General features: G+C 46.2%; 1 protein-coding gene across 1 annotated transcript; it reads right to left on the reverse strand.

Annotated features, from left to right (window-relative positions):
• Window positions 1-410: 410 nt before the first annotated feature.
• Window positions 411-1,695, reverse strand: PtA15_2A56 (uncharacterized protein; the record flags this gene model as incomplete). Its single annotated transcript, XM_053166602.1, has 5 exons — window positions 411-658; window positions 739-778; window positions 890-911; window positions 976-1,103; window positions 1,528-1,695. The coding sequence occupies 5 exons, from the start codon at window positions 1,693-1,695 to the stop codon at window positions 411-413; spliced, it is 606 nt and encodes a 201-aa protein (XP_053017300.1).
• Window positions 1,696-15,277: the final 13,582 nt, after the last annotated feature.

A 15,277-nucleotide genomic window follows, 5' to 3' on the forward strand; every position in this document is an offset into this window, starting at 1 on the left:
TAAGCAGGGTCCCCGCTTAGAAGCCCTGTTATGTGTGAAAAATGGGCAAGTTTTAAATTTTAACGCACAACACACGGGGTTTTGAGGCATTGGTAGAGATTAATCACAAGAGGGAACCCATTTTAAATGATTTATGACATATATAAATGCGTTCAAAAGGGCCTAAGCAGAAATGCTTCCTGTCATTGTATATCATGTTGACAACTGTTTCAAGGCAAACAATCAATGTGAAATTGATATCTTGATTAACACATTTCTTTATTCAAACCGAAACGAACCACATGATTATTTTTTCACAACATATAAAAAGGGGGCAGAAGCGTCAATCAAAGAGAGAAGAAGATGATGGGGGTGGGGGAAGGTCACAAGAGGAAAGAGAGCGGATGGGTACAAGAGGCGGGGGAGAGAAACTATTGTATGAGGATGTAACCAGAGACGGCGAAGCCAAGGCCCATGACAACATTCTTTATGGTTGCAGCGCAGTCGTTCCAGAGAGGACCATTGGCGTCGCTCTTGGCAGCAGCCTGAGTAGAGGTAGAGGCACCGGTAGGCATGGCGCCCAATTGGCCAGAGGAATTGGTTGTGTGGGCCGTTGGATTGCGGAATTGGTTGTGTTGGCCGTTGGATTGCGGAATCGGTTGTGTTGGCCGTTGGATTGCTGTGGACATCAGTAGCATTGTGGGGGAAGGTAGCAGACCTCGATCCGAAGCCCAAACAGTCACTCAGTACGAGCCCGACCAAGGATGAGCTGGAAAAGAACAGTCTGGTTATCAAACAGCTGGTCGAAGAAAAATTCAGATCCAATAGTGAGGAGATTGGCCGGATGGTGGAAGAAAAAGTGAAATCAAACAGAGTTTCTCTTGAAGCAAATGCTTCAAGAGCAACTCACCTCTAACTGCACGAAGATTGGTCTAGATTTTGAGGAAAAAATTACAGCGATCAACCAGACGATCGAACAATATCTTGGAGAAAAACTGAGGCCAATTGGTGAGCAGACTGAACGGATTGGTAGCCTGAGTGATCGGACTTAGCCTTTCTTCGATGTGATCTTCAATCTTCTGACTAGCCGATGAAAGCTTCTCCTCGATTGTTCGTTCAGACTCCTTTCGGGGTGATTCAAGTTTTTCTTTGATTTCTTGCTCGCTCTTCTGACTATTTGAGATGAGTTTTTCTTTGACCAGCAAATGGTTCAAGAGAAGCTGCAATTGTATCAGGAAGCACTTGAGAAATAGGCGGTCGAATATCGCAAAGGGATCCGGAGCGACATCATTCAGTGCAGAGAAGAGAACTCGAAGGATTTGGACGATTTGATCAGACAGATACAAAGATTATTCGTGACAGAGAAGCATAAACTGTCACTATTGCAGAAGGCCATTTCTGATTACGATCAAAGGCGGAGAGAGAAGATAGTCAAATGGACAGCCAAATGATCGTACGGAAGCAGGAGGAATAAAAGACGTACTCAACGGTGAAGAAGCTGGCAGCAACCAAGTCACCAAGCCCTCTGCTGGCCACATATTTGCTCACATACCGATGCCCTGGGGCAGTCCCAGCGGCAGAGAGGTTTGCGGGTGTGGCAAACTTTGACGACTGAGCGAACAGCATCCAAGCGTACCTGTGTTTGCTTGTGTTCAGAAGCGGACCCGGGCCAGCGTAGTTGGTCACCACCGTCCCTGAACCCACGTTCATCGCCATCCCGCCATCAGCTCCAGCGTTGCCGAAGGTCGCTCCGTTCTCCAGGAAGTGTCAGTAGTTACCTCTAAATAGTTGAGCAGCATCTCATCAACTCCTTAATTGTGTGATCTTAAGCAAGAAATATTTGGTGCATACTTCTTGTCTGGGTTTCCCAAGGCTTTGGCGTTGGCTAACATCAGTGTAAAGGCGTTGGGAGCTTTGAAGGCAGTAGTGTCAATAGGAACAACGGTGATAGTAGGAAGAGTCTTGACATCTGTTGTTCGGAAACTGGAAAAATGGTTTATGAGTGGCCCAACAACAGCAGAAAAGATCAAATTGTATGTACCTTCTGAGGAGTAGGATTTGCTGAGGGTGATGGGACCGGTGGGGTATGCCACCTGAAGGACTGCTTGTGCCTGAAATCAAGTAAGCCAAGAAATGAGTCGAGGATCAATGTGAGGTCTTCAGAGTACTGAAATTTTGCGCACCTTCAGCGGGATCCCAAAGCCATCGGGACAAGGTGCTGAGAGAAACTAAGCGATGCAGGGATAGCCAGAGGCAAAACAGGGTCAGCGCAAAGTTGGGAAGAAGGCTGATGGGCAAACGTGGAGACTCACGAGATTATCATATTGGGTAACCGGGTTGGATACCTGGTCGGGGGTGGCATAATTTGATCCATTGGCTAGAAGATTATTGATTGGTTGGTCTGTGCCTCTGGGTCGGAGATTTTGGGCTTAAGATTGCTGGATTTGTCCAAGTGAGAGGTTGGAAGCTTACTTTTCCTTGCAGGATGAGTCGGACTGGCCTGACTGGGGGTTGAGCAAGTTGGCCAAACCCAGGTGGTGAGTTCAGAGCTGACTGAGCTGAGGGAGCTGGCCTAACTGGGGTGGTGAGGTTGGAGCTGTATTCGCACAGAGGTGATGGAGCTGGGTTGGAGCTGAAGGAGCTGAGTGGTGGGAGCTGACTGAGCTGAGCGGTGGGAGCTGATGGAGCTGGCTGAAATGAGGGGTTCAGGTCAGCGGTTTGGATTTTTCAAGAGTTTCCCGAGCTGACAGAGCTGGGTAGCCTCACACCCAGCTATCTGTTAGTCAGCTATGGCTATAAGAGCTGGCGCGGCCAGCTCTACATTGTATCGGCTCCTAACCGATGATGAGTACAAATTATCATCGGCCAGGGGCCGCAGAATTATAGGGACACAGGTGTCTTTGTGTTCAGATTGAAATTCATTTTAAACAATAGATGAATCAGGAATTTTGCCAAAGAGTTTCTCTTTTCCAAGCTCACATATCAAGTTTATCTACAGCTTTATTTCTTATGAAATGACTCTCTGTAAGCTTCAAGGATTCATCTTGAGCGTCTTCTAAACCTCAGAAGGGTGAATTTCACTCTTTCACAAGAAGTTGAGGAATATCTCCTGGACATTTGGGAATTCAAGTTGACAAGATCTTCTCATGGAATTTTTTTTTTTTATCCTCACGAGAGCCTTAGAATTCAGTCTCAAGCCAGATTGAACCCATCTCAAACTTGCCTTGAGCTAAATTCAGCATTGATTCAACATTAATTCAGCATTGATTGACCAAAAGTTAATTGAGTGGAAATTGAGTGTAACTTGCTGATAGAGTTTGGTAAGTAAGTTTAAAAGGTTAAAAAAATTATTGAATGATTGGAATTGCATGCAAGTGCTGAGAAAGCTCCCCTGGTATAACCCCATGATTAATCAAAATATATTATTTAGTAGTAATATGAGAAACTATTGTTTCTGCCAAGCAGTTGACAATTACTTGCTGTGTGGTTGTACATATGTTTTTAAAGAGTTAAATTAATGTACACGGTCAAGTTGCAGTTGGTATCAATATGATATCAGACCCTTTCCAACAAACATTCAGCATAACTTCAGCAAAAATTCAGCACAAAATTACACATCACTTGGAGCCAAGTCCTTAAAGAGATATTAAAGGGTTCCTAAAGAGAGGGGTGAACACTTCAAGGATAATTAAATTTCCCAAAAAAAATACTCAAAGTTTGAGGTTGGGAAAATCATTGAAAAAAAATCACTCTGTACTGAAAAAAAATGCAAACTGAGCGTGCTCAGCCAAAAAAATAAAAATGTGTCAGACTGAGTAAAAAACAATGGGGCCCATTTTTGGGTTGATTTGTTGGACAGGCCTGCACAAGGCCCACATGGGCCCCTAACAGGCCCGTTGGGCCCATTGAAAAAGTAGTATTTGTTTGGAATTCCCATGCTCTGCTAAAATGTGAAATGGGTTGAAATGAATGAAAAATGAGGGGGTACATTTTTGGGGAACTGTTTTGGACGGGCCTGAATGAGGCCCACATGGCCCCCACAAAGCCCACTGGGCCCATTGAAAGAGTAGCCTTGGTCAAGAATGCCTATGCTCAGCTAAGAAACAAAAATGTGTCAACCTGAGTAAAAAACATGGGGCCACACTTTTGGGGAGGGCTTATTGACAGACCTGCATCAGGCCCGTCAGGGACCACCCAAAGCTGGTTCGGCCAACCCAGAAGTAGTATTGCTTAAGAATGCCCATATGATGTTTGAGAACAGCACCAATTGACCACTAATCAACAGAAGATATTGAAGGGCTTCTGACATCTGTGCGACATTTGTGCACTCACAGAATGTATGTCCAGGCCCTTTCCTTCCCTTGGAAATCTGTTGGCCCATACGGGCCTGATGCAGGCCCGTCCAAAAAGCCTCCCCAACAATGTGCCCCTAGGGTTTTTACTCAGTCTGACACATTTTTATTTCTTAGCTGAGCATATGCTTTCTTAACCAGGGCTACTCTTTCAATGGGCCCAGTGGGCTTTGTGGGGCCCATGTGGGCCTCATTCAGGCCTGTCCAAAAAATCTCCCCAAAAATGTATCCCCATGTTTTTTATTCAGTTTGACCCATTTCACATTTTAGCAGAGCATTGGAATTCCAAACAATTACTACTTTTCCAATGGGCCCAACAGGCCTGTTAGGGGCCTATGCGGGCCTTGTAAAGGCCCGTCCAACAAATCACCCTAAAAATGTGCCCCATTGTTTTTTACTCAGTCTGACACATTTTTATTTTTTTGGCTGAGCACGCTCAGTTTGCATTTTTTTTCAGTACGGAGTGATTTTTTTTCAATGATTTTCCCAACCTCAAACTTTGAGTATTTTTTTTGGGAAATTTAATTATCCTTGAAGTGGAAGGCACTTGCACGCAAGTGCTGAGCAAACATCCGTGGTGCTTGGCGCTACAGTAGCGGAAAAAACCCTACTTTAGCAATTTTGCGGCGCTACTGTAGTGTCATTGAAAATTGAATCCTCGACATCACAAAGTGATGGAGGATTGCTGATTTATTGCCACTTTTAGCATTTTATACAGAAAAGCGGACTCTCCCGCTACGCTTTTGGCATGATTTTGGGCTCATTCGCTATGCTTTTGGCGCTACAGAGCGCTTATAGCGCTGAAAAGCACCAATTCAGTTGCTACGCTCAGCTTTGGCAAAATTGGTGTGGTAAGCCAATCCTGAATATGGCACCAAAATCAAAGTCTTTTTCCCTCAATATAACCCTCTCTGGAACACTCAAGGCCCCACCTCCTCAAGAATCAATGCCAGGACAACTCATACCCATCAACAGGCCCCCCATCCTCTCTTCACCCTTTTTTCTCCACCTCCTGGATACCCACCTACACCAACTTGACACTCCTCAGGCTCCCAGCTAGGCACAAGTGGGAGAAAGTCACCCATCAGACAGAGCCAGACTATTAGGAAATACCCTGGATATTTATCATCTTTTCCTCCCTTCCCAATCCAGCATAACAACCCCATTTTGGAATTAGCCACACATGCAATAACCATAGAGATCCCATCTTGGTTAAACCCTTGTCTCCTTTGGTTTCAGCCCTTCCCTTTTCAGCCACTCATATGATATGTAATCCCTTTCTTCTCATGTTTCATTGTCTCTCCACATTCCAGCCTCATTCCAGAACTTTCCATCCCCATAGCATTTTTAGCCTCAGCCCCTTGATTGAGAATTTTCACTGTTTCATATTAGCATTTTTAGCCTCAGCCCCTTGATTGAGAATTTTCACTGTTTCATATTTTTTTCCAAACACAACTCAGCCCCATAAAATTTTGTCTATAGTCTGCCCTATTTGGCCCTACCTTTTGTTCCCCATCAGATTCTGTCCCAGCAATCCAGATCACTGGTCACCATTCACTAGCCTAGCTTATGCAATTAAATCAGAGTGGACGAGCATGATAAGTCTATGCCAAATATATCAGGTTGGAAAGACTTGATATTATCCTTGACTCCTACTATTAGATTAGTATACCCATTAAAGTAAACCCTACAGACATACCTCAAGAATCTCCATAGCCACACCTTTCCTTAAGAGTCCATACTCTTATATTCTTTTTCTTGTTCCCCTGAGAGGCAGCCCTTCAAGCAACAAATTCCTCTCAAGCTCTATTCTTCCCTCAGAGTAGTTCCACAGCAGAAAAAACCCCGCTTTGCTACGCAGTTCAGATTTGTAGTAGCGGTGCCAGCGCTTCGCTACCGCTCAGTAGCGGTGCCGGCGCTTCGCTACCGCTCAGTAGCGGTTTTCCGCTATCAATATTGCTAATCTGGATCTAGAGTAGCGGGTTTTGCTTTGCTACGCTGTGGTGGCCCATTTGGTTTACTGCTAGTCAGAAGAATTTTTGCTGCTGCCGCCAGCAAGATCAGCAAGTCTCAGATTCCTTCTCACCTTTCAAAATTTTCAATATTCAAGACTTCACGCCTCAAGATACAAGATCCTCATTCATTCCCCAAGATCCTCAAAGTTTCATCTTCAAGAACCTCAAGATGTCCTCAAAAACCTCAAGCTTCAAGATTCAAGAATCCACACCTCAAGCTTTCAATCATGAAGACCTCAAGATCCTCAGCCTCTCAAGCTCTCAGTTTATTCCTCCCAATCATTCTCATCTTCTTCCCCAGTTTTATTTCCCCCTCTGGTCCACTCCCTTCAAATTCTTGGTCCCAACACAGCATGAGCTGTGGGTTTGTCTCTTGTTTTGTCTGTGGTTTTGATTCTTCTTCTCTCTTTCTTCTCTTTCCACTGGTGGTTGATTGTTTTGTCTATCTGTCTGCCTCGTCTCTCTGGTTTCTCCTTTTTGTCTTGTGTTTTTGTTTTCTTTTCTTTTCCCCCTGTTTTCTGTTTTGTTGTGCGCGCATGTGGCGCGCAAGGAGATGATGAAATGTATGTGACAGGTCACCTCCCTGAGTCCAAGTTCGCCGAAATTGGATGATGGGAGAGGCATGGCATTCTGATCCAAGAAACAAGGCCATCACTTTTTCTGAATCATCATCAAGAGTCCCTTCCAAGAGTTGACCCCCCTCCCATCAAGAATCCCTTCCTAGATCCTTTCCCAAGAAACCAAACTGCTGCCAAGGATCTGAACCCCGGCGAAACAACTCAAAACCACTTCCACAGCTATCGATTTGTTATGAGCCGCGAGGACGCACCATAGCTTACCTCAGGGACATGTTACATTGTACTCACATGTCACAGCTCCCATAATCATAAGGGAGCCGGGGAGAGATCATTTATGGTACTCAAAATTGCATATGCCACTGTTTACATAAAATCATAAAGCCCATTTTGACTGGGAGATGTCAACGTGCATAAAACTTACGGACTTACTTCGCGCACTGCAAGAAACTCTTTGCGCACTGTGGGGGTCGTTGTCTCGACGTCCCGCCCCCAGTGCGCGCTTTCGCCACAGCTCTTTGCGCACTGTGCATTCCCCCCAAAAAACGGCTTGCATTTCTTGAGATATTTTTTGATGAATCAATAGAATGACTTTTTATGATCCCCCTAAAAAATAATCAAGTCATTTAGGGGTCTCCTTGAGCCTAGAGAAAATTGACATGAAAAAATCATATTTTAACGCGGCAGGGACCTGTAATACCGCTTCCTGCGCCCCAGTAGCCCCAAAAATTTCACAGTATCATGGTACATGTGCAAATTCATGACCTGATAATTTTCAGAATTTTCACCAGCTTTCCTTTAGCCCAAATAGGTATTGCGTTTATTATTTTGCGTATATGTATAACTTTTTTGTTACACACAACAAAGGTACAAAATTTTGAGAGCACAGAGAAATATGCTTCAAATTAATTCCCTGAAATTCCTAGCAATATTGTGTCATTATAAAATGAGATATAAGGGGTGCGCAGCAGGCTTAGTAGGAAAATTACTGCTAACTGTATAGCTTTTTTGTTACACACCCAAACAGTTCCAAAATTTCAGAAATGTTTTCATTATGGATATTCTCCGCGCCATAAATTTCTTGGCAATAGTGTGTCATGATAACATGAGATATAAGGGGTGCACGGCGGGCTTAGTAGGAAAATGGCGGCTACATGTATAGATTTTTTGTTACACGCTGAAACAGTCTGAAATTTTCAGGAATGTTTCAATTTTGCATATTCTCCGCGCCATAAAGCTCTTAGCAATAGTGTGTCATTAAAACATGAGATAAGTTAGCAGTCATTTTCCAACTAAGCCCGCCGCACTACATCTCATGTTATCATGACACACTATTGCGAAGAAATTTATGGCGCGGAGAATATCCACAATGAAAACATTTCTGAAATTTTGGGACTGTTTGGGTGTGTAACAAAAAAGCTATACAGTTAGCAGTAATTTTCCTACTAAGCCTGCCGCGCACCCCTTATATCTCTGGGAAAAATTCCGAAAATTATCAGGTCATGAATTTGCACATGTGCCATGATACTGTGAAATTTTTGGGGCTACTGGGGCACAGGAAGCGATATTACAGGTCCCTGCCGCGTTAAAATATGATTTTTTCATGTCAATTTTCTCTAGGCTCAAGGAGACCCCTAAATGACTTGATTATTTTTTAGGGGGATCATAAAAAGCCATTCTATTGATTCATCAAAAAATATCTCAAGAAATGCAAGCCGTTTTTTTGGCGGAAAATGCAGTGCGCAAAGAGCCGTGGCAGAAGCGCGCACTGGGGGCTGGACGTCAAGACGACGACCCCCACAGTGCGCGAAGAGTTTTCCGCAGTGCGCGAAGTAAGTCCAAAAACTTAAAGTGACATCTCCCAGCCAAAATCGCAGTTTATGATTTTATGTAAAAAAATCTTATGCAATTTTGAATACCATAACTAGCCTTTCCCCATTCAGCAATCTACATAATCATTGCACAAGACCCAGACAGCGCCTCCTTCCCCACCACGACCATTACATATTGCTGAATCACTATACAGGGGACAAGGCTAGAACCAAACAGACCAGACAGAATCAGAAACCGATAAACCAACCGAACCAGAACAACACCAATCCCATGGCCGACAAAGTCAAAGCACTACGCCTCAGGGTCGATCAACTTGCGACCACAATCCAAGAAGAAAGAGCTCTGCAACAGCGAGCCAAAGGCGAGCTGGACTAGCCGCCCCCGTCGCCGTACCCATTGTCCCACCTATGGCCCCGGAGCAACAACAAGGCTCACTACCAAACCCAGCCGGAGCCCCAGCAAAAGGACCCAAAGTCGGAGTCCCAGAAAATTTTGACGGCACGCGCGGCGCGAAGGCTGAGTTCTACGTGACGCTATGGAGCTCCGTCCGGTGCTAGGCCGACGGCAGCGCTGGGAGGGGAAAAAGTGCCTGGTGGCTGCCCTCACGGATGGTCCAGTAGAAAAGCCGTAGAGATTCGAATGGATAGCATAGTGGAAGTGGTTTTGAAGTTGTTTCGCCGGGGTTTTGATCCTCGGCGGCGGTTGTGTTGGTTTGCAAAAAGGATTCTGGGAAAGGACTCTGGGGATTCTTTGGACTCGGATTCAGGAAAAGATTGATGAATTGATAACCCCTGACTTGGATCAGAGCAGGTGCTATGGCCTCCTATCCTCCAAGTTTGCTGGGAGCTTGGATTCCTGGAGGCCTGTCACAGACATGTCATCATCTCCTCGCGCGCCGTGCGCGCGCACACACCACAGACAACAACACAAAGAAAGAAAAGAAAACACAAAACAAAAGAGGCACAGGCCAGACACCCAGGTGAAACAAAAGACAATCAACAGATGAGAATAAATAAGACAACAGGAAGAGAACCAAAAAAATAGAGGAAAACATAAGAAAATAAGAATAAACCCACAAAAGCAAGAACTGTGTGTTAGGACCAAGAAATGAGAAGATTGACTTGATAGGAAAGAGAGACTATCAAGAAAAGAAGATGGGGGGAAAAAAAAAGGAAAAGGTGAGGGAACAGAGCAGGAAAGGAGGCTGGGAATAAGAATCTGAAGTCATGGGGATTGAAGCTTGGAGGTCCTGAAACTGAAACTTGACGTCTGATGCCGGTGAGAGCGGAAACTGAGAACTGATATTGACCACCGTATTGGTCACCACAACGCAGGTAGGCCTCTACGTCCTTTCAAACCCTCAAATGTTTCCAGACAATCGTAGCCAGGTCATATTTTCCATATCCTATTTGACCAGCCAAGCGAGTACGTGGGCCCAACCCTTCACAACAAGGATCTTTGCAGGCCAGCCAGTCACTTACATGGAGTTCGCCACGGCCTTCCAAATGATGTTCTACAGCACCAAACAACGGCCAAGGGCGGAGAAGGCGCTACGGGCGTTGAAGCAAACAAAATCCGTGGCCCATTACACGTTTCAATTCAACAAGCACGCTACCAACACAGGGTGGGAGAAGTCGACCTTGATGAGCCAGTATTAAAAGGGGCTCAAGAAGGATATCCGCCTTGCGCTAGTCCTTGCTCGCGTTCAGTTCCGAGAGCTCGTTGACCTCAGTAACCTAGCGTTGAAGATTGATAACGAGATAAACAGCGCCGACCCAACCTACCCCGGCCCATCCACTTCCACAACCGCCAACCCAAACACCATGGATCTCTCAGCGCTGCAGGGACACTTTTTGGGGAAGGATAAGGCTGAGATGATGAGGGCGGGACTATGCTTCCACTGCGGCAAACAAGGCCACATCGCGAGGGAATGCCCGAAGAAAGCAAAGGGAAAAGGCAAAGCGGCGGCCCAAATTGCGGAATTGGAGGAGGAGGTTCGACGTTTGACGGCGGACACGGGAACAAGCGGTAGTGCAGGCCGGGCGGAGGGCTCAAAAAATGGTGCTGCTCAGGAGTGAAGGTTGTGCCTCCCCCGAGCAGCAGGGATCTTGTAGTAGCTGAGTTTGGAACAAGTAGCATTATCACATCTAATACTACCAACCCCCGGATGTTTCTCTCTTTAGTAATCAAACCACTACATTTTCTCCTAGCCACAACCCCCCGCGCCACATTCCTTGTCAACTCAGGAGCCACACACAATGTCGTGAGCAACAACTTCATTTGTAAGACAGAGCTGCAGTGCAGGCCCTCGTCAACCGTGAGAACGATATCGGGGTTTGATGGATCAACCAGCCAAACCTTGCGTGAAATCAATCTGGTCATTGATACCGACCTAACACCGACTACATTTATTGTTGCCAAATTGAAAGACTCATACGATGGAATCCTAGGAATACCCTGGATCCGGCGGTTCGGACACCTCAGCAACTGGAGGGATTGTTGTATCCGCACACCAACCCCAACCACCAAGGGCCTCATCGCAACCGCAGAAGCGGTTTTGTCTTATCCAAAAAACACCTCCACCGACGGGGAGGAGCCCGTAGGGAGGCAAGCGAGGATAATTGACAAGGGGGTGCGCACTACGTGCGGGATAACACCACCGCGATGTGAGTCCACTTCCCTCCACTCTATAATCCCGTTGTTAAGTACAACTGGCAAGCGGATACATATGTTAGAACCCCAGACCAAAGGAACGCCATCCTCTACGCCACCGCCGGGCCTTATCGCGACCGCTGGGCCTCATTGCGACCGCCGACGCGGTTTTTTCTTTTCCAGAAAAATCCTCCAGCGACGGGGAGGAGCCTGTAGGGAGGCAAGCAAGGACAATTGACGAGGGGGTGCGCACTTTGTGCGGTATGACACCCCCACGATGTGAGTCCCCTAACCCCCACCCTCCAGTCGTCTTGTTAAGTACAACTGGAAAGCGGATAAATCTGTTAGAACCCCAGATCAATGGAACGCCAACTCCTACAACACCACCGGGCCTCATCACAACCGCCGACGCGGTTTTGTCTTATCCAAAAAAAACCTCCAACAACGTGGAGGAGCCCGTAGGGAGGCAAGCAAGGATAATTGACGAGGGGGTGCGCACTTTGTGCGGGATAACACCCCCGCAATGTGAGTCCATCACCCTTCCCTACCCATATGAGATGTTAGGGACAACTGGCAAGCGGGTACCTCTCCTAGAACCCCTGAATACGGACGATGTTTGCGCAGCCAAGACTTCCTGGTCCAAATCAGCGCATCTAGCGGCCCAGGCAAAGAAGACGGCAGACAAGCTAGTACCATGCTGTTACCACCGGTACCTTGAGATGTTCCGTAAGAAGGATGCCCAAAGACTCCCACCTCAACGCAAGTACAATTTTAGGGTTGATCTTGTACTGGACGCGGTTCCCCAAGCCAGTCAAATTATCCTGTTATCCCCAGCGGAGAATGAGGCCCTAGACACGTTGATTAGAGAGGGACTAGAGCACGGCACCATTCGGCGGACGACCTTGCCTTGGGCGGCCCCTGTCCTATTTACGGGAAAGAAGGACGGCAACTTACGGCCATGCTTTGACTACAGGAAGTTGAATGCCGTCACCGTGAAAAATAAATATCCACTACCACTCACCATGGACCTAGTTGATAGCCTCCTTGACGCGGATACTTTCACAAAGCTGGCTCTGCGGAAAGCCTACGGGAACTTGAGAGTAGCCAAAGGGGATGAGGATAAACTTGCCTTTATCTGTAAGGCAGGCAAATTTGCACCGCTGACAATGCCTTTTGGCCCGACTGGAGCTCCAGGTTTTTTTCAATATTTTATTCAAGATATACTGCTTGGGCGCATTCGGGTAGACACCGCGGTGTAAAGCTCAAAAGTGTTCCTGAGAACCTTTTGCTGAGTGCGGAAAGGGATGTATGAGGAAACCTCTGCCTTTCCTGGTTCACTAGACACTAAAACAAGCCCACCAATCTCAGATTGGCAGGTTTAATGTAGTGATAGTGGAGTGTTATCAAAAGATAACTGTTTTTATAAAGTGGGTGTGATGAAGTTGCTAAAATGTGTTATGAGTGGGGAGTCTGGATTTAAAACAGGTGATAGATGGTCAAAGAGGACCCCTCAGAGGTTTGTGTTATGTAATGTGAGTGTTGTGTAGAGTTGTTATTTCGTGTGTAAGCGTTTTGTAATGTGTGTAAAACCAAAATATAGGGTGACTGGTATATTGTGGAGTGAGCAGTTGTGTACTTTGTTATAGGGGAAACTGAGTGCAGGTAGTCTGCTGGGGGAAAGTTACAACAGGGGAGGAGAGCCTCCTTTTATAGACAACAGTGAGGGATTTTCAGCTCCAGAGGAGCTCCACATGAGATATTTTAGCTAGGTACATGAGGGTTTTTGGCTAGTACACATACTGAATGGGTGAATGTGATTGGTCAGGACATTACAGGTGATTATGGGTTATGACATGCAGGCTGAATCAGGGGGTGTGATTGGTCAGGACAGGATGTTAGTGTAGTCATGCTGTAACCAGGTCACCTGCTGTTGTTATGCAACAAAAATCCACTAGTGCATGCAGCTAGTGCATGCAGCTATCACATGCAGCTAGCACCTGCATGAGTGCCTGCATGTGTAGACTGTATGTATGTAAGTGATGATGCAGCTATGTGTAAATATGTATGTAGCTATGTATGTAACCGTGTGTGTAACTAAGTGTTGTAAATGTGGATTGTGTAACTGTTTGAGGTTGTAAGGGGTATTGTGAGTGTGTAAGAGTATGTAACTTCTGAGTGAGTGCCCTTATGAGTGTTCTGTAAGGCAAGACTAGGGGTGAATTTGTCCCTAGAAACTGAATCTTGAGGAATATTATCTTGAGGAATATTAAGTGATTGATAAGAGGAAAAGGGAGATTAGGAGTAAAACTAATAGAAATAAGAAAGAAAAGCAGAAAATTTTTATTTTGGTATATGGGATACCATAAAGCATACCACAGCGGCCTATTTGGACAACATTATGATTTACACGCAGAAGGGGTCCGACCACAAGGAAGCAGTCAGTAGTATCCTGGAAATACTGAGCAAGCACACTCTCTGGTTGAAACCAGAAAAATGCAAATTCTCACGGACCGAAGTGGAATATCTGGGGCTGCTGATCTTGTGTAACCGTCTACGTATGGATCCCACAAAGGTCCAAGCCGTGACTGATTTGCCGAGGCCCGTTAATGTGACCAAGATGCAACGCTTCATTGGGTTTGCAAACTTCTATAGGAGGTTCATTGACCACTTCTCAAGCACCACCCAACCCCTCCACGACTTGACCAAGGCAAGAACCCGATTCACGTGGGACAAGAGGTTTCAGATGGTGTTTGACTCACTGGAAACGGCTTTCACCACAGCACCCGTTCTGAAAATCGCCAATCCATACCAACCATTTATACTGGAGTGCAATTGTTCCGACTTCGCACTAGGGGCGGTGCTGTCGCAAGTATGTGACAAAGACCACAAACTTCACCCAGTTGCTTATTTGTCCCAATCCCTCATTCAGGCCAAACGTAATTATGAAATATTTGATAAGGAACTTCTGGCAATAGTGGCTTCATTTAAGGAATGGTGTCATTACCTGGAAGGCAACCCCAACAGACTCAAGGCAATCGTCTACACCAATCACCGCAACTTAGAGAGCTTTATGACGACTAAGAATCTGACGCGCCGGCAAGCACAATGGGCGGAGATAATGGGATGTTTTGATTTCAACATTGTGTTCAGGCCCGGCGGACAAACAACAAAACCTGACGCACTATTGCGCCGACATGGGAGGATAAGCTCACATTTGGGCAGCTGCTCCGGCCGGATAACATCACACTGCAGACATTCGCGGAGGTGGCCAAGATAGACAAGTGGTTCCTCGATGAGGCCATTGAACTGGACAACGCCAGCCGTTGATTTGAGATCAACATCCTGGGAATCTCCGAGGTAGAGGGGGACGGGCATGTCATGTCAGACACAGAGCTGATAAGTCTTATCCGTAAGGCTACACAAACCAACAGGAGACTGACCAAAATGATCGATGCATGTCGACATGAACCGGCCAACCAGAAGCGGGGATCTTCCAGATTGTTGGAGCACAACGGTGTCCTGTATAACAAAGGGGTCGTCCAAGTTCCGGCGGATGACTTCATCAAAACCAAGATTCTACGCAGCCGTCACGACTGTAGGTTGGCAGGCCACCCGGGGAGATTCAAGACCCTATCTCTAGTCCGGCGCTGCTTCAACTGGCCAGGGGCAAAGAAATTTGTTAACAACTACGTCGATGGATGCGAGTCGTGCCAAAGAGTCAAGCCGTTGACGCAGAAGCCTTTTGGAACACTTACACCGTTACCAATACCGGCGGGCCCATGGACCAATATCACATACAATCTGATCACCAACCTACCATTGTCAAACAACTGCAACAGTATACTGACAGTGGTAGACCAACTAACTAAAA

Source organism: Puccinia triticina, chromosome 2A, assembly GCF_026914185.1.
Source record: "Puccinia triticina chromosome 2A, complete sequence".
In the NCBI taxonomy this organism is placed as follows: Eukaryota; Fungi; Basidiomycota; class Pucciniomycetes; order Pucciniales; family Pucciniaceae; genus Puccinia; species Puccinia triticina.